We start from the raw sequence: 20,657 nt of genomic DNA on the forward strand, positions 1-20,657 counted from the left end.
CAATCGATTACCTGTCGTAGTATAAATTTAATTCGTTGCTGTCTAATATTTTTCTCCATTTTAACAAGTGAATTTAAAGTGAGAAAAAGAACAACCCTTTTGTTGACATTTTTTTAATGTGTGTAAATTAATTGCAATTTACATAAAATATCTAAAAATAAGAAAATAATACTATAGAATCTCCAGTAAAAACAAAAAATAAAATAATTCAAATATAACGAACCTGTTACCACCTCATATACAAAGAAATTAAGTTAATAAAGATTAATTATATACAAAGAAATTATAATTTCATGCTTTTGTTTTTCAGTTCTATTTTTGTTCTTTTTTTCTGCGATTTCAAATGAAAATGAAAGTGATTTAGGGGAACAATATGAATAGACAAATAAGAATAATAACGGTCATGAATTAATTAGTACTAGAATCCATTTATTTATTTGTTTGTTTGTTTATATAATTAATTTTTGTTGATTCTTAGTTGTGGGGGATTTCTATATATTCTAGGTAATTTTTTCTTTTATTTGAAAAAGCATTTTGTTTTTTTTTTAAATTGGGAATTTTAGAAATAAATGTGGCTGGTTTTTAAAACCGGAGTTTTAAAAATATGTATTTGATTGTTATGACATCAAACAATTTTGTCTATGATTTATGGAAATATATTTATTGTGTGGTCATTTCAATCAACTTAAATTTAAAGTGATAATTTTTTTTATTGTTACAAATTTACAAAATCTGTCCACAAACCTTAAACCATTATTATTTAATGTATCAATACGTATTTGTGAAAATTACCGTATAATTTTTAATATTTTTTTATTCAACAAAATTTTCTAAAAATATAAGTATCCTTTTTTTTATTATCTGTGGCTGAAGAAAGTTTTGTAAAAATGTTAGACATAAAAATAAAATAAAACAACAAATATTTATGAAGCATTTACATTGTGAAAGTATTTTATTTCAAAAATTTTTTTCTCTCATACATTTTCTAAATGTTTATTTTATAAATATTATTGTTTGCCAAATAAATTATAATAAGAGCAATAAATAAATCTATGATTATACATACATTTACAGCAAATATTTATTTATAAAAAGGATACTCATTGATGGATATACATACATACATCTTTGTCTATGCCTAACAATAACAATAGAAGACAAAGAAAAGTGTAACAAACTTTTACCCTTTTTCAAATATTTGCCATAAAGCAACTCAGTTATACTCGTAGAATAAAAAAATATTCAACGTACAAATGAAATAAAAATGTTGATCCTTAATATGATGGATGATAAAATTTGTTGGATGAAAATTCATACAAACTTTGCCATAAATCTATGTATGAGTAAAATAATATTTAATATTGTGTTGTTTTTATTTGCATTTGCATTTACTTTTTCTTTTCTGTATTGTTGTAATCCTCATAATATTTTGTTATAAAAGATAAATAGATTCTAATATTTTTCTTTAAATTATGTATATAAAACTGATTTTTTTAGGAAAAATAAGAAGGAAAAGTAGATGGAATTTTTTTTTTTTTTTGGAGTTGAATAATGTACTCATGTTCTTAATGTTGTAGTACTGTAATTTATATATATTATTTTTTTTAAAGAAGCAGATTATTAAGAATAGAATATTGTACTAAACTGATCAAACTGATCACACCAAATAAATCCAGCCATAGAGAATTATACATAGAGACGAGACAAAATTACAACAAATAATATGTTTCATACAACAACAAAATACATTCACTAACATGTATTTTGTTGTTGCAAGAAATAAGATTTTGACAACAAATTTAGGTTTTTTACAATTACGTCTCGTCACTATGTTATCCTATGAATCCAGCTGTTCTGATGAATGAATGAAGAATACAATTGGAAATTTTTAAAATAAACAAGTAAGAGAGCTTTATTCGGCTGTGCCGAATCTTATATACCCTTCGCCAAATTATACTTCAAAATAAAAATTTTAAATATTTTTAGGTAAACAAAATTTATTTATTTTTCCAGTTGTTTTTTAATTTTTTGGAAATTTTTTTTTTCAAATTAAAATTTTTTTTTTAAATTTTAAAAAAAAATTTTTGCTTTTTAAATTATTTTTTTTTTGGTGAAAAAAAAAATCGGGTTAAAAAATATTTTTTCCGATTTTGACCCATTGTAGGTCCAACTCACTATGATCTTATATACGTCGTTGCAAAGGTCTTTTAAATATCTATCATTAAATATCCATATTGTCTATACTAATGACTTAGTAATCCAGCTATAGGTGAAAAAATAGGCGAAAAATCGAGGTTGTCCTGGTTTTTTCCTCATATCTCATCCATTTGTGGACCGATTTTGCTGATTTTAAATAAGAAACTTCTCAAAAGCATGTCTGACAGAATTATTGAAGATATGGTTCCCGAAGATATCTGGGGTCTTCAGAAAATTGATTTCAACAGACAGACGGACATGGCTTAATCGACTCCGCTATCTATAAGGATCCAGAATATATATACTTTATAGGGTCGGAAAATTATATTGTTGAAATTACAAACGGAATGACAAACTTATATATACCCTTCTCACGAAGGAGAAGGGTATAAAAAAATTGTGTTAGCGAGCGACTGCGAGAATTTTAAAATTTTATATCGGGATCCAGTGATAATCACATCTGTACTTTCAATGAACTTTTCTAAATATGTTAAAAAAATCTTTGAAAATCAGTTCTTAAATAATTCGTATCCGAATTCGTTTAGTGGCAGTTGTTGGGAAAGATATCTTTTAGTCAACCTCCCATCACTAGGTAATCGGGGTTGTCATATAATCCAATTATTGTCGGAATCGGTTTTAAAAACATCAAAAAGGTACATTTGATTTATGGAATCCAATATTATTTTTTGTTTAATCGATTAAGAATTTAATTCTAGATCGAAAATTACAGACCAATGTACTTTTTCTTTGGTTTTTTTTACCAATAACATGCATAAATTTAGTGTGTCTTACTGATGTAGTTCTATAGATATAGGATAATTAATAATTCATTTGTATAAGGGGTACCTAACTCCCTCTCGTATACCCTCCCAATTTTGTCGGAACATTTAGTTTGTTTTCAGAGTTACCCACAGCAAATTTAGTGTGTTTAATATTGTAGTTCTATAGATATAGCACAGTTAATAATTATTTTATATGGGGGTATCTGACTTGAGCCTCCTATAACCATAAAATTCTGTTAAAATATTTGGATTGGTCTAAGAGCAATATTTTTCGAGTCTCGCTATTGTTGTTGTTGAGATATTAATAAATTAATAAATCCGAACTTTAAATCAATTTAAAGTTCTCCGGCCTCTATAAAAAAACACCCTTTATTTAAACATTAACAAAATACAGTCAAGATTGAAAGGTATTGAATAGGTTGCAAACAATTGAATGTCTGTCAATTGAATATATTTGTTACTGGCGGTTTTGATGAATTATTACATACAAAAAAAAAATATACAAATAGCATAATCATACTCGTATTGAAGTGACTGTAGTTGTTTTTATTGGAAAAATAATGAAGAAAAATAGAAACATGTTTATGCTTGGATTATTTACAACACGTTGCAGCATGATGACCTTGTTGTAACCCACATTTTCTTACAAGTTTTTCATGATTTCCAAACACATTGTACTCTTATTGGCTTAGACAGATAAACTCGATTGTAACTACTAATGTGAATGTGTTTTAAAAATTTTGCTAAAACACCAACCATTAGAAGTAATTTTTCACTTAAATATTTTGTAAACAAATCCAACAATAACTAAAAATTGAAATGATCAAAAAAAAAAATAGCAACAAAATTTAAACGTCAAGTTTAGATTTTCAATAGTACGGATACATACCAGCACTGTTATGGAAACTTATTTATTTGAATGGTGTAATTTTTATTGCATTTGGTTTTTATTTTTTTTGTAGTTTATTTTTATTATTTTGTTTTCAAAACTTATAATTACAAGCTTGGCTTGTTTTAAGCTGAAAACTTAAATTTTACATTCTAGAATTTAAAACAAAAAAACTTTAATTTATGGGAAAGACTTTAAAATATACACAATATGAGTATCTGTAATTCATCTTTAGTTACTTATTATTAGTTGTATTTATAACAATTTTGTTGTTATGTGAGTTTGAATTATACAAATTCAATTTAAGGTGATTCAAGAAGTTTGGGAAGGTAAGCTATTTGCAACATAGAATTTTTCAAATAGATTTGCTGTAAATTTGTATATGAGGGAATTCATGTCAAGTGAAACAACTTTTCAAATCGATCTCTTCCATTTGTATAGTATAGTCCTATTGTATAGTAATTCAGACACAAATTTTCAACAAGATCGATCGAGAACTCTTTTAGTTAGAGGGGGCCAGGTGTTTTTGAAAAAAAGTCAACAAATTGTTTGCTTTCAGGAAGATTGAAGTAATAGCTATCTAAACTACATATTTGGGACATTTGGTGACCAATTTTTCTTTTTATGGGCCCCAAAAGATTCTGTACATCAGAGGGCCCTCAAAAAATGGTGTCATCAGTATTTGGCCAACAGCTAATTCAGACTAAGTGATACCGCTTAACTTTATATGGCAATAATATAACTAAGAGTCTGCCAAACAAATTTTTTTAAAACTTTTTCCCAGAAAATAACTTCTTCGTAGACTTTTTTTGGAAAAATATAGGACGAATAAATGTTTGTTCACTTTTTTAGAATAACTTTCAGGGACTCCTAATTTGTCACTAACAATATTTAGCAAAGTTGTAACTACGGTAAAGCTGAATATATCAATGCATTCTGAAAGTGTCTAGGCACCCTAAATAGCACATAAAGTCTACACTTTTATGTTGTGCTATATTATTTACTCGGCTGGGGTATTTTCAAGTTGATTTACAGTTGTTCAGCTTCTCATGCGCGATGGGGATTTGAGGGTGGCCCCTCAAATTTAAAAAAAGTCGCCAAAAATCCATTTATGGTCCGAATGAGCTGAAATTTAAAATATAGAGAGTCCTTGAAAAGGTCTAAGGTTCAAACAAAATATGCCTATATCTGTAGGTTAGTTCAAGAGATATTTAGGTTTAATTTTTTTTAAATTTAGCTAGATCATTTTCTTTGTATTTTATATATATATCGGGCCTATGGTGAGTCGAATCTTTTTTTTAAAATATGACGTATATTTGTGATAAAATTCTAAAGAAATCAAAACAAACCTGATAACAATTATCTCGTCCCTATAAAGTGCTATACGCATCCAAAGTTGATATATCTTTTTAGATATTTCAACATTTTATGAGTGTAATTTTTAAGTTTTTTCCCAAAAAGGTCCCTATATTTTTTCTTTTATAGAAAAAATTTTTCTTCGGGACTATATAAAATTTTTATATGATCTGAATAGAGAACTTAATGCAAAAACGTATAAAGTAAAATTTGAATCACTTAAGCGGACACTGTCCCCCGCAGCCCTATCAAAACTTGTCCAATTTTGAAACAAAATTTTAGGTTGAGTAAAAAATTCTAAAATACCGAAGCACAGATCCTCAAAAACTTTTCATATTTGTATAGCCCTACAAAACGTTTTTACTATCACACTGTAAATAACTTCAAAGTGAAAACTTTGCTAAAAAAAGTCAGTTTTTGGAACACATTTTCCCCGTTTTTGGAATTTCGATGTTTGAAAACAAAGAATGGCAACAATAGTAATGCCAATTACTTAAAAACAATAAGATCTATATTACTTCCAAATTTTATTGTTATGTCTGTAACCGTTAAAATTTTACATTAATTCAAAGTTTATATTTTTCTTGATGGAAAATCTTTTTAGTTTTTAAGGTAAATGACATCCAAAAAAATCACATCAATCAATCTTCAAGTCCTAAGTTTTCCACCAATATCAAAAATTTATATAAAAAGGTTGTATTTACTCTTCAGAAGCTCCACAAACCTTGCCCACTTTCAAAAATTTTAACGTTTTTTTCATATCTTGCATCAAGCCGGTTATGCGTGATCAAGATTAGGTAACGTAATGGGCCTGTATCATACCGATGCACAGTGGTGCAGAATCAAAATTTTTTGGAAATAAATCTGGCATTTCTAAACTGGTCATCTGATCGGAATAGAATTCGACATGAGCGTAGCCAAGGAGTATTCGAGTATAACTTATTAAAATGAGCCCTACAAATGATCCAGGAGCGGCGCAATGGGGGCTCAGAGTAGGGTACCTTCGACATTTAAAATATTTAAACACGTGTAATTTTTTTGTTTCCCATCCGATTTCAAAGATTTTTGGAAATATTTTTGGAATGCGCTCGGTTAGGTCTTGAAAAAACATGCTTGCGTGTGCTATTTGTCTCTTATAATTTCCGAGTTATAGGCATTTCAAAATTTGTCCATACCTTGATCCGCTTTTTTAAAAATATAGGTCGCACTTTTGGTCAAAATTTTTTTTGTTGGTTAGACAAAATTATGAATAACATACAAAAGATTTCAGAGCAATATCAATTATGGATCCAAAAATAAACGATTTTCAATTTAAATATTCAAAAAATAGTTGATTTTCCTGTTTTTAGTGCGAACTCTTTTTTTTATTAAAAAAAAACTTTCTTTAAGAATATATAACCATTTTACATTTTTCTGTAAGGTATGTTTACGAAGAACATTTTGGTATAAAAAAACATGTCCTATTTTTCGAGTATGTCGTCCCTACTCCCTTCGGAATGTTACCAATTTTTTATCAAAATTTCATATTTGGGCCACATGTTCTAAAATCCCAAAGCTGGGATAAAAAAACGGGAAGCAGTTTTAGAAACCTTGATGTGTTCCCTATTTATCACCAAAGTATTTTCCTATCCCAGAAAGAAATGTGGACCCCATATGCAAAATTGTAAAAAATATCATTTTTGGGATTTTGGCTATAATTTTTAGGAATTGCGGGATTCCCTTTGACTTCTTGCCCAATTTTTTTACATTTTGTTATTTAGAATGACAATTTTATTGGGTGTTGTTAATAAATAAAGATTTTATTACATATTACATATTTATTGAGATTATAAAACTAATATTTGTATCAACATTTTAATAGGATTGCAAATATTAGGAACAATTTGATCCACATTTATTTCGAGCTATATTTTTTTGTATAAATAAGTTAATTTTTGGTCTTACAAAGAAATGTCAAATCAATATCTCAATTAGATTCAGAAATATGCCACTTTAAAACTAGGTCCATCAAATATATTGCACTTTTTCATACAAAAATTTTTTTATAAATTTTCTTAATGTGACTGAGTCAGAACCAATGACTTGTGTTGAATAATATATTAAATATTGTTAGTGAAAAATTAGGAGTTCCTGGAAGTTATTTTAAAAAAAGTGAAAAAATGTTCATACCGATCGGAAGGCATCGATTTCAAAAATTGACAAGAAATTTTCCATATAAAAAATCATGGGTCCTTATGTAATGTTAAGACGATCTAGCTATGTCCGTCCATCTTTCAAGCTGGCTACAAATACTCTCTGTTGATAAGGTTTTTCACAGCATGTAACAATAAATGTGTTTCACCAATGAAAAAACGTAGTCAATTCTTCGAACTTGCATTGGTTGTATGCAATCTTTCAAATGATGGCTTTATATTCAAATACTCGCATAATCACATGATCTCCAATGACACGCTAATGTAAAAATCATGCATGTTTCACCTAAATCGAACCGCTTGAACCCCTGCCTTAACTACTTCTCTATTATGTAATTTTTGGATGGTTTTCGCATGAACCATATCTGCGTATGAGTAATATTGATCGATTATAACAAGTATTCTCAAGAATTCTATATTATTCATTATTTTATTATACGTTTCAATTTCAGAATACATATTTGGGAGGTATTGTTCTTAATTATTCGAAATTGCATAAGTCTAGGACAATACTTTCTCTTTTGCCCAGTCGTTATACGGGGACGAATCACTGTGATCTGCCATTTAACATAATTTCGTATTTGATCTCATAACAGCTACATAACAGAAAGCAACTGTTAAAGTAACATGTTTGTGATAATTGGTAACAATTCCAAAAGTCACTGTGTTTTCTTTTCACATCCTGTTACACTTAGTTTCCTATATATCACTTGTTACAATTTGGTATCCCTCCCCCCACTCACTAACAGCTCGACGAAGTGTGTGTGGGTCTGCCTGTCTAGTCGTGAGCGAGTCAACAGTGTTAACAGCAAAAAGAAAAACAAGTATGTCTTCAATTTCAATACCTACCTACCTACTTCATCTTTGTCTTTTACTGCTTCTTAAAAGTTGTTTTGGTTTTCATTTACTTATTTAGTTTCTGTTTTTTTTCTACATTGTGCAAAATTTTCAAACATTTTCAAATTTGAGTGTCAGAATGTTTTCAACGATCAATCGGTTAAGTTCGCAAACAAAGACAAAACTCGCAACGGTGCGATCTAAAGATCTATAATACGGGCTCCATAAAAACTACATAATATTTACCACAAAAAATTAAAAAAAAAAAAAATAAATGTTGGCAGTGTTACTCCTTTTTTCTACAGACAATTATAGTGTATTGAAATAAGTTAGATATCAAACAACATTAGAAAAATTGCACTGCCACCACAAAAGTAGTGGTCCATGAAACACATTTGTGTGGCACATAAATCTTACTTGAGTATTTTTGTTGTAGCAGCAGCTGCTGGTTTTTTTTTTTGTTATTTTACACATAAGATACAAAAGTCATAGATACAAAACACTAGAAGAGTATCTACATATCTCCTCTAATGTCTTGAGCTTGACTTTGTGAGAACGAGAAAAAAAAAACAAATAAAACAAAACATTAAAAGCAACAACAACTAACCATACAACATTCAATTGTTGTAATTGTAGTATAACAGCAGCCATATCAAGACTTTGGAATCGAGTCATGCAAAAAACTAACAATTCATTCCTTTAAATAGAGGATTTAAATGTTGGTTGTTGCTGTTAAACTTTTAATAGTGAAACGCAGCAGTGTTGCACAAGTACTCGTACAAGATCAATGTGGCATTTAATTTTGAAGTGAACTTTTGTAAAGTCAGTGTTTGTGTCGGTGCTTAAGTGTTCAATTAGTTTCATTTGATATTCTTGGTTTTTTTTAAGCGATTTATATCATATTTTTTTGTGTGTATTTTGTTGTTGCACTTTAATTTTGTTACCATTTGTAGCTGAATCATCTAAGATGAGTTTTAATAATGATGTTGGTATTTTAATTTTTGTCTTTTATTTTCTTACCAGAGTTTGAAAAGAATGCATTCGTGTTAAATTTGATATTTAGTTACTTGAACTAAATTGTGATTCAAAATTTAAATATAGCTGAACAAAGTTATTTGTAGGAGAATTGGAATAAAGGACTCTGAAAAAATAAATTATGTTAAACAAATAAGAGAGCTATACAGTAATGCCTCGGTTTACGTCGTCTCGATTAACGTTGTTTTCATTAACGTCGTTAAAAGTTTTGTTCTCTTCAATTTCGATTTGCGTCGACGTTCGATTTACGTCGCTTTTGTTGTTTATAAACAAAAACAGAGGAATTCCCGTATTAAAAATTTTCAAAATTAAATAAAATTTAAACGTATTTTAATAACAAAAGTATTTAATTGTAATATTAAAGTACATATGTATTAATTATGAATTCAAAAGATAAAACTAATAAAATTCTAAAAAAAGCGAAATGTAATTTCTTTAAAAACTGAATTAGAAATTATAAGCCGTACCGTTGAGAAAAGGCATTATTTATCTAAGTCAATACGATGGGTCTTCCACCTACAACAATAAGTAGAATTATCAAAATGCAACAGAAATACCGGCAACTGTAGCTGCGTCTTGTTCTCTTGAAAACATGTCAAGAATAAGACCAGTAATCGTGGAAAAAATGGAAAAGCGCTTTTATTGTGGATTAAAAGATTTTGGCGAAAAAAACATTCCGGTAACAACTATAGTTATCCAAAGAAAAGCTGTTAGTTTGTTTTATGAATTCAAATCTAATTCTGTACAAGAATAAGATATGGCTGATTTAATTTTACGGTCAGTGGATGATGGTTTAACAAAATTAAAAAAAGAGCACAATTCATAATTTAAAAGTTGTCGTAGCATCAGCAAGTGCGAACAACGAAGCAGCTCAAAGTTTTCCGAAAAAGGAAGGATTGAAGGATATAATTGAAGATGGGGGATACACCCCTCAGCAAGTGTTTAATGTAGATGAAAAAGACCTATTCTGGAAGAGAATGCCAACAAGAACATTTGTATCTAAAGAAGTAAAAATAGCAGCCGGGTTTCTAAGGAGAGGCTTACATTTTTGTTTGGTGGTAATGCAGCGGGGGACTTTAAGATAACGCCCTTATTAGTATAGAAGTCGAAAACTCCAAGGGCTATGAAAAACATTACAAAAGCAAATCTTCCGGTAGTGTAGATGTCCAACAAAAATGCTTGGGTAACTTCTAAATTATTTGGTAAAAAAAGAATTATTGGTGAAAATAAAATATTTTTGGTGAATAAAAAAATTCCGGTTAACAAATATTTTTCCAGATTTCGACTCATTGTAGGTCAGAATTTTTATAGCGTTATATACGTCTATCATTAGATATCCATACTTGCAATGTGAATGACTTCGAAAATGTACACGTAGAGAAAAAATATAGTTGTGCATGTTTACTGTAACCATTTCAACATTGTTACATTTTTATTAACAATATTATAGTCACAGTAATTACATACATCATTGTAGTAACTATGATATGGTTAATTAACGATTCACATGATTGTATCAACCATAGATATGGTTACAGTAAACAAGTACATATATGTTTGTGACAACAATTTATATGATGAAAGACTTACCATATTATGTTGTTCTAGGCTTATATATTATGATAAAAGTATTCATCATAAATATGGTTGTCACAAACATATACTTGTTTACTGTAACCATATATATGGTTATAGTTACTGTAACTATAATATTTTTAAAAAACTTGTAACAATGTTGAAATAACAAATTCTGCATCATTAGTTTTGTCAAGTTGTCTGCCATAATAATTTAATGGCCATACGATTTTTTTTTTTGCTCAAGGTGGATTTTTATCACTTTTTCTATATTTTAACACGGTTATATCTCGGTATATCGTACGAAATATCTCTTTTGTGGCTGAAGCAAAGTTGTAGATATTGAATAGGTTAAATACGTACCCGAAAAAAGTGCATCCAGTGCAATTTCCATTTTAAATTGAGTAAATTCCAATTTAAATTGAGAATTTCAATATGAAATTGAAAAAACTCGAAATGAAATTGAGAATTTCAACTTTAAATTAAGAAAATTCCAATTGAAATAGAGAATTTCAATATGAAATTGAGAAAATTCCAATTGAAATTGAGAATTTCTTTTTTAAATTGAGAATTTCCGTTTTAAATTGAGAAAATTTTAAACTAAATTGAGATTTTGTATTTTAAATTGAGTAAATTCCAATTTAAATTGAGAATCTCAATATGAAATTGAGAATTTCCATTTTAAATTGAGAATTTCCGTTTTAAATTGAGTAAATTCCAATTTTAATTGAGAACTTTAAATTGAGAAAATTTTAAACTAAATTGAGATTTTGTATTTTAAATTGAGAAAATTCCAATTAAAATTGAGAATTTCAACTTTAAGTTGAGAAAATTTCAATTGAGAATTTCAATATGAAATTGAGAAAATTCTCTCTATGGATTCCGAGATCATCTTTTGATTTCGGATACTCTGTACTGAAGTGAAGCGTATCCGAGAGATAGAGTTCGAAACAAATAGTAGGCAGTTCTGGACTTTAAGTCCCAACCAATTCATTCTAAATACTTTTTAACAGGTATTGCAACATGTGGCCAAGCGTTGTCATAATGGAATATTACGGTTTCATGTCTGGCCGCATATTCTGGCTTGGCCGCTGAATTCAAACGAATCAGTTGCGTTCGGTACAGGTTCCCTGTGGGACCCTTTGGTCCGACCAGCGGTTGGCCGGGCTTCACAGACTATCTCTTACGCAGCATTTCAGACATACAAAATCATCTTTCCAGGTCTCTCAGCTTCAATTCCTATGTTATATCTGTCCTATACTATGTCTGTCCGTCACATATGTTGAAATCAACTTTCCGTAGCCCCCAAATAACTAACATACATGATTCATACATCCATATAGCGGTAATTCTTCCGGCTCGGTTACTATTTAAAATCGGCCCACAAATGGCTGAGATATAAGGAAAAAACCGGGATAACCTCGATTTTTGGCCTATTTTTTATCTATATCTTGATTACTAATATAGACAATATGGATATCCAATGATAGATATTTCAAAGTCAATTGCAACAATGTATATAAGGCTATAGTAAGTTGGACCTACAATAAGTCGAAATGGAGAAATATATTTTTTAACCCGAATTTTTTTTTTCACCAAAAAAAAATTTATTTTTATAATTTTTTTTTTTCAATAAAATTATTTAAAAATTAAAAAAATAAATTTTAAAAAAAATTTGGAAAAAACTTTCTTTAAATAAATTAAAAAACTATTTCAAAAAAAAATTGGAAAACAAATTTTGAAAAAAAAATTATAATTTTGTTTACCTAAAAATATTTAAAAACTTTATCTTAAAGTATAATTTTGTGAAGGGTATATAAGATTCGGCACAGCCGAATATAGCACTCTTACATGTTTTTAATTAAAGAAGTAAGGCAAAACTTCCCGCATATGACACTTTGTTGGCACAGAATAGGACATTTTCGAAACAATAAAAAAACTTTATTGTTTATACTATAATGAGACTATAAGTGACTGATATGTACCCTTCAAAATTACATATAAGTTATCAAATATCTTCTATGCAGGTTTTTGTTTTGCTCATACCTCAGCCATTTTCTAATTTGCAGTATAAAAAGTCTCAGGGGCATATCGGATTTCATGCCAAGTGAACCAACTTTTGATGATTTTGAAGATTGAAAGAATAGCTGTCTAAACTATTTGGGACACATTTTGCTAAGAACAATAGGTAATAAGTTACATGGATCAGGAGAAACACCTTTTTATCCAAAATGTCAAATTTTTACCCCCTCTAACTCAAAGAGTTATTGACCGATTTTATTTTTCCCAATAGGATTAAATATTAAATATGTATATGACATTATCATTCATGGTGAAACCAGATTGGAACAGATTTTTGGTATACCAATATTTAGAGTAAATTGTCTATTCTCGAGCTTTTTAATAACTTTTACAGCTTTCAAATAATTATATTTATTATAATGATTTTGATCATTTGTCAAACCAGCATTCATCATGAATACATTCATTTCAAACTCTGATCTAATGTTAATGTTTTATTAATAGCTTTCAGTTTATTTGTTTATATTATTATGTTTTCTTTTATCATCTATCTATCTATCATCTGCAATCTAGTGAATCTTAATCTCAAATTAAATTTATAATTTTATTTGATTTTTTTTGCAGATAATTATTACCGCTATGGATCGTTTTGTATGGTTTGTTTTACTAGTGGTAATGTCGCATCTAGTGACAGAATTTACTCGTGTCACTGGTTATACCAGAGGGCCTCGCCAAGATGTGGTCATGGTAAACGACGTAAGTAAGTAAATGTTGTGTATTTGTTGTTATTTATGTTTGCTCATTTCTGTTGTTGGATCTTCAAATATTTAGAAAAAAAATTAATGAATATTTAATGTTTTTTTTTTTTTTTTTGTTTTCTTGCAATTTCATATTTATTTGGTTGTGTGGTTCTTGTTCGTGAGTTGCAATTTATAAATATTTATAATGCACTTGAAATAAAGTAATTTTTGTTTTCTTTTCTTGACTTTAATGACTGAAAAGCAACAACTACTTGCATGGATAAAAGATATCGTGTCATGAACTGTCTTGTCATTGATATTTGCGATAATTAAGGTTTATTGACCTTAGTATTTTTTTACTTTTTTTGAAATAATTAATATAAGTCTGGCTTAAGTTCGTAGGAATTTTATTGTTTTAAATTTTATGTCTAGTCAGGTTTTTTTACAAAATTAATTGATAAAACCATGCAACAGTCATTTGAAAACATGGAAAAATCGATATATACGTGAAAGTAGTAGTTTTTCGTTATCGTGTCAGATAGCCTTTTCAATGGACATTAAAATTATAAAGCATAAACAATTTTTATTAAATTTACATAAAATTAATATATAAAATGTTACATGTGTAACAAACAAATCCTAAGATGTTCAACAGTCTAAAACAAGTTAAGACTGTTATATTCTGTTGTGCCGAATCTTATATATCCACCACCAATATAATACGGACACCGATTAATACCAAAAAACCGACAAAATTCAAAACCAAATTTTAGGTTTTAAAACAAGATGTGGCCCAAACAAAAGGAGCTAGCTGCCCGAAATTTTCCACAAATACTTTCTGTTGATAAGGTTGGTTTGGTATTGAAAATTGGCATTACCGGTCCATGACCCCATACAAATGGCCCCCGGAATACTGTTTGAGCAGTCACAAATATGATAAAATTTGCACAAATTACTTCTAAGTACTCTAGATCTAGCAGAATAATTCGAATTATACTGCAAATGCAAAGTATGGCAAAAATCGTGCTACATTTGTTCCTACTCCCTAAACATGACTTGAACATTCACAATACATCGTGATGAAATTGGAAATAAACAAGTTTTATATGAACCTAAATCATTGAACCCACTTTTGTGAGGATCGGTTCATAATTGACCCTACCCCCCATATAACACCTATACCATATAAATATTTTATTGTCACATATTGATTCGGAACAACCAAATATAACACTCTTATTTGTTCTATATTTGATTGCTGACCCTGATGTCCAATCGTTCCGGGGTCTTGCTGCCTGAGAGTGGGCAGTTGTTTCTTATTTTTTTTCAATTACATACTTGTTGACCTCTTGTTTTTTTTAATTAACTGCAATTTTATTCATTTATTGTGCTAAATTTCAATAGTTAATACTGTAGTTTAAAATTAGGTATATTTACTATTGTTATTTTAGTAGTTATTTTTAACTCTGGTACATTACAAATTTGTTCAGTTCTAAACATTTATTTTCATGCTATTTATTAACAATTTTTTTAGATAAAACAAATTTATTTCAAACATTTACATACATATGTTAAAAGTTTAAGTTTCCTTTTAAAATTTCTTTGTTGCTGTATTTTTTCTTCTCTCCTTAATTTGAAGGATACTTAATTTTTTTTTATTTCTTTTGATCACTCTGAATCATGGAGTATTCCCAATATAAATTAATTAAATCATTTTGATTTTATTGAATCAATTTTGCAGTCGAAACATAAATAAAACAAGTAAGAAAGTTAGGTCTGTCAAGCCCGACCATATTATAATACACTACAATAAGTAAATAAGCAAAAATATTTTCCTTTTAAAATTTGAATAGTATATATTCGTGAGTGATATTTGAAGTGGGTCTTATATGAGAGCTATGGCCAATTATGGACCGATCACCATAAAATTAGGTCGTGTGATTTATGTCTATATGAAATTTATTTATTTTTATGAGATTTATGCTCGTTAAAGTGATTTTCGGAAGCTGTTCTTATATGGGAGCTATGACTAATTACACTGTCCAACAAATTGAGACTTATTGATTGGAACAGAACAGCGACCCTATAATTCTGAAAGGGCATGTTTAGTAGATCATATTTGTATAATAAACTTACAGTCCAGCTGGTCTGAATTTTTTTTACAGTGGGTCAAAATTTTAATTTTTTGATCGAAGGTAGCATTAGACTAACTGAAAAAAATGTTGTAAGTTAATATCTGAGAGAATTCTTATTGTCAGAGTTATATTGTGGAATTTTATGGGGACCATTTTTGTGGAAGATCTTAAAATGTAAATAGTCCATAAGGAGATCTACAAAATATATGTAAATATATGTAAGTTATCTCTTTTAGTTCAAGAGATGTTTAGGTTATTCAGCTCATTCGGATCACACTTGGATTTTTGGAGATATTTTTAAAAAATGTGAGACCCGATATGGCGTGTAATTTTGCTAATTAAGCGTAAAGGGTTCTATTTACAACTTTTGTGTCTTTGGTGACCCCCAATGAAATTTTACCGCAAAAAATTTCGTAGAATATTTTAATCCTTAAATGTCCTTTATAAAAGGACTTGTTTCGATTTTCTCAAAAAAGGGGTCAAATTGACCCCTAAAGAGAGGAGATAGGGGGTTAAGATCTTCCACAAAAATGATCCCCATAAAATTCGACAATATAACTCTGACAATAAGAATTCTCTCAGTTATTAACTTACAACATTTTTTCAGTCTGTTCCAAAAATGCTGTTGTACAGTGTTATGGACCGGTCATAATAAAATTTGGTAACATGAATTCCGTATATATAAAACTTATTTGGAGCGAAATTTGTGTAGATGCCTATATAAATTAAACAATTATGAACGATAAAATCCAATTTCGGGAAGACATTTGTATGGGGCTAGGTGAAATAATGGACCGATTTTAGCCTGTTTCAATAGCTTTGTCCTTGAATTTATGTACCATATTATATCGAAATGTTTTCAATATTGCGACCTGTACTTTGTGCACAAGGTTTACATGGACAGCAAGTCAGCCAGACGGACTGATGAACATCGTTTAATCAGATCGGTATACTTTAAGATTAGTTGTTGGACTAATATTTTTGTACAAACATCAGCACAAACGCAATATACCCACCCCACTATGATGATGTAGGGTTACAAACTTACCTAATTCTTAGCACATTATTTATCAATCAAAAAGCACAATTTTACTTTGCAAAAATCAATATCTGCAACAACTCACAGTGGTTTAGATACGTTTTTTCGGGATCTATTGGAGATATTGTTACGAAATTTCACATGTTTGGAGCTGAGGTGTTTTCGAGTTTTGTTCAGCTTCCTAGCGCTAATGGGTGCCAATACGTAGTCCCTCAATTTTGGTCACCACGGCTCTCGAATGAGCCAAAATTTTAAATATAAATAGTCCAAGTGAAGATATACAAAATTATGTAGGTTATCTCTATTAGTTGAAGAGAACGTACTCAAATTAAGTTAACCCGCTTGGTGCCCCGATTAACTGAAAAAAAGTGTCAAATTCGTACATAGATTCGAACACACATTTACTTTCGCTGACACAGTGTATTTCTTGGGGTAATCAAACTGTAACCTTGCATGTAAAATGCCGCCAAAACTGATGCCTAAGAATCAGAGCCAAAACCATAAGTGGTTAATGTGATATATATATAAGTTTGTCATAACGTGTGTAACATTGAAAAATATTCATCTAAGACCCAACTTTATATATTTTCTTGATCTTTATGAAATTCTAAGTCGATTGAGCAGGTCTGTCTGTTCATCTGTGTAAAACACCCTCAAGTCCAAAATACACTAACAAACTTAGTAAAATTCCAACTAAATTTTAATTATTGTCTTAGGTAGTTCGGTATTCAAAATCAGCAAAGCCCCCATATACACTATGGAGCATAAAATATGCAATGAATCCAATTCTCCCCATCTACTATTTGTGTTCATAGTCAATTATTGTATGGCCAATATTTTTGCACATAAGGATAATTATAAAATTTTTAGTAAAATTAGTGGTAAATTTTTGCGAGCAAAAAAAAATGCAAGTCTAAGAAAATTGACTAGAATTGTAAATTTTTTTATAAAATAATTATTTAAAATGGTTAGGAGATTCTACGTACGAAGAAATATGATCGTTTCCTACTTTGGGGACCCCTTGGTAGTGCCCCTGATGCCCATGAGGTCCAAATTCAAAACTTAAACTTGACAATACTTCCTCTTTGAACATGTCAAATTTAATTCAAATCGTACTAACCGTTTAGAAGTTATAGATTTATTTCGCACTTTTTTTTCTGTGCGTTGCATTTTTTATGCTCGGTACTATATAGTTCACTACCGAAAATCATTTGAATACACATAAATATCTTATAAAAATTGCTATCGGGTTGAAATTCCACACGCATATTCCGCATATACATACATACAAATCGAACCGGATTTTATAAAGATCGGCATATAATTGGTTATAGCTCCCATATAAGGATCACTTCCAATATCGAACTAAAATTTTACATAGATCACTAATACTTATTCACAAATGATATGAGTATGTGAATATCGATCCATATTTGATCATAGCTCCCATATAAGATCCACATCCGAAAAAGATCGTCCCAATTTATTTATAGAAATAATGAACATGTAAAATTAGGAAACCGACATAAGAATTTACTTATGACAGACAATATCGAAAAATTAAGGTAGATCCAAAGCTGCACATAGGAAAAAAAATTAAAATATTATTGGTGGTACCAATGCACAACTAATACAAAACCACCAAAGATATAACTGCACCAAAATGTTTTTCTTTGTTGATTAACCCCCAGTAACACGAAGCCTAGTTATGTTTTAACTAATAATTATACTGACAGTTTTCATACAAAAATAATTTTAACCGACTATAGTATAACTATTAGTTAACACCTAACCAGGCTTCGTGTTAATGGGGGTAAATGTATCTCAAAAATATATGTATGTTTCATTTAATAATCAAAAAAATATATTTTTTTTTGTAAATTTGTGTATTTTTACCAAATTTGTTTAAATTTTGATTTGCATGATTTGTCTAGAATCTAGACTCTAGATCCATCAGAAAAGTAAAAAAATATATTCGTATTCATTTATTAAAGCCAGAAAAAAACACAGTTTATTTTTAACCACACTCTCCTCTATTTAAAATTGTATGTAATTAAGAAAAATATGTTAATATTTAATTTTTAATTGTATTTATTTACAGTCCTCAATTCAACCTATAAGAGTACAGAATCTAGTACTGTATCCTGGTCAGGAATATGGACTTTACGAGCAGCAAAACCAACAGTATTACAACGGCAACAATCGCTACAACAATTACGCCAATAGCGATAAACAGCACAACACTAATAATAATAACTTTTTAAGTAGTTTATTTAATCAATTTACCAACAACAACAACAATCAACAGCCACAACAGCCTAACAGCGGCAACAGCAACAACATTCTCAACGTGCCCGCTGACCAGGGAGATGTTAGAACATTCAGTTTTCGTCCAATTATCGACAGTATATTTGAGGTAAAATGGTATCCATATTTATAATTATAAAGAAAAATTTAAACCAGCAGTAATATTTAATTAAAATTGTTTTTTTGCTTCTCTTCGCCATGAAAATTTATACACACAATCCTACATACATATTTTTAATTAAACCTAGAAAGTAAGAAACAATATTAAATACGTTTTATGTTTTCAATTATCACAGATACCCATATCAACATTACGTGCAGTCAATAATTTGGTGGGACGCTTAACGGGAGGCTATCAGCAGCCCCAACAACAGGATCAACAGCATCACCAATTGTTGCCACAACAACAGCCACCAAAATACTCCTCTTATCCTTCATACCCTGCATCAGCATCTGCACAGTCATCCTCCTCGTACTATGGCATGCAAAAATCTGCTGGCACAATAGAACCAAAAACACAATTTGAAATGCTGAATCGAATACGCCAAACGTCCGAAACACCAGCAGCAGCAACACAAAATGCTGCCCCTGTGCAACAGGCAGAAATAAGAAAATCTTCCCTCAATAATGGTCTGCAGCAACATTGAAAAGAAATTTCAAAGCAAAACCCAGTAAAAGCTGCTTAAACATCCAATCATCCTATACTATTTCTTAAAGTAGTACCAACCGTTGTTAGTAAGTGTTCCTGTTGTCTCCTGTAATTGTAGTTGTACGAGTATTTCTTAATAATAGACTTTAATTAAATTCGATTCAATTGATTTTAAGGAATTTTTCTTTCCACTAACATTGGAATCAAAATTCTTTGCTGTTTCGGCAAAACAGCACACACATTTTATGAAAATTGTAAAAAGAAAAATCAATCGATTTTGCTTGTTGCACAGAAATGAAGGTGAAGGTTAAATGGAGAAATAAATGGGAATAGGAAATAACGGGAGTAAACAAATGATTGGCAATATTGGGTAACAAATATTTAATAACATTAAAATATTGAACAAATTTTCATTGTATCTTTCGTTTTTGCAATTTTTTGTTACATTCATTTCTTAAAGAACTATTAGACAAATACACATCTGTGGCAATATATTATAACATCGTACGTCGAGTTAAGGTCATATTCTGGTTCATCTTCTTACAATCCACATTTGGATCCTAGACTTAAGATGTTGTAATAAAACGGCACAGATATGCAGGGTGATGCGCACCCGATAGATGACTTTGGTGCAATTAGTCTGAATTTGAGTGATGGGACGAGATATGCTGACATTGACTTTGCTGGTTATTGGCAAAGACCAATAAAACACCAAATACCAGGGGCGCAATCTTTTGGACAGTTTATATTGCCTCTGCCTGATATAGCCATGCTCTTATGCCTTCATTTATGTGACATGTACTGTTAGAACCACATATCGTTCATATTCATATCTTCTTTCTGTGGATGTATTGCCACTTTTTGGACATTGTATGAAGTGGCGTCGTTTGCAAAAATAAAACT

At 29.6% G+C, this 20,657-nt stretch overlaps 1 protein-coding gene across 1 annotated transcript in view; it reads left to right on the plus strand.

Moving 5' to 3' along the window:
- LOC135961999 (protein kinase 4) overlaps window positions 1-20,161 on the plus strand; it is a 74,528-nt gene extending 54,367 nt beyond the window's left edge. The window contains exons 2-4 of the mRNA XM_065513668.1: window positions 13,509-13,640; window positions 18,900-19,214; window positions 19,402-20,161. Coding sequence (XP_065369740.1) covers window positions 13,509-13,640; window positions 18,900-19,214; window positions 19,402-19,752 — 798 coding nt within the window. The 3' untranslated portion in view covers window positions 19,753-20,161. The remainder of the gene's footprint in view (window positions 1-13,508; window positions 13,641-18,899; window positions 19,215-19,401) is intronic.
- Window positions 20,162-20,657: the final 496 nt, after the last annotated feature.

Source organism: Calliphora vicina, chromosome 5 (assembly GCF_958450345.1).
Source record: "Calliphora vicina chromosome 5, idCalVici1.1, whole genome shotgun sequence".
NCBI lineage: Eukaryota > Metazoa > Arthropoda > Insecta > Diptera > Calliphoridae > Calliphora > Calliphora vicina.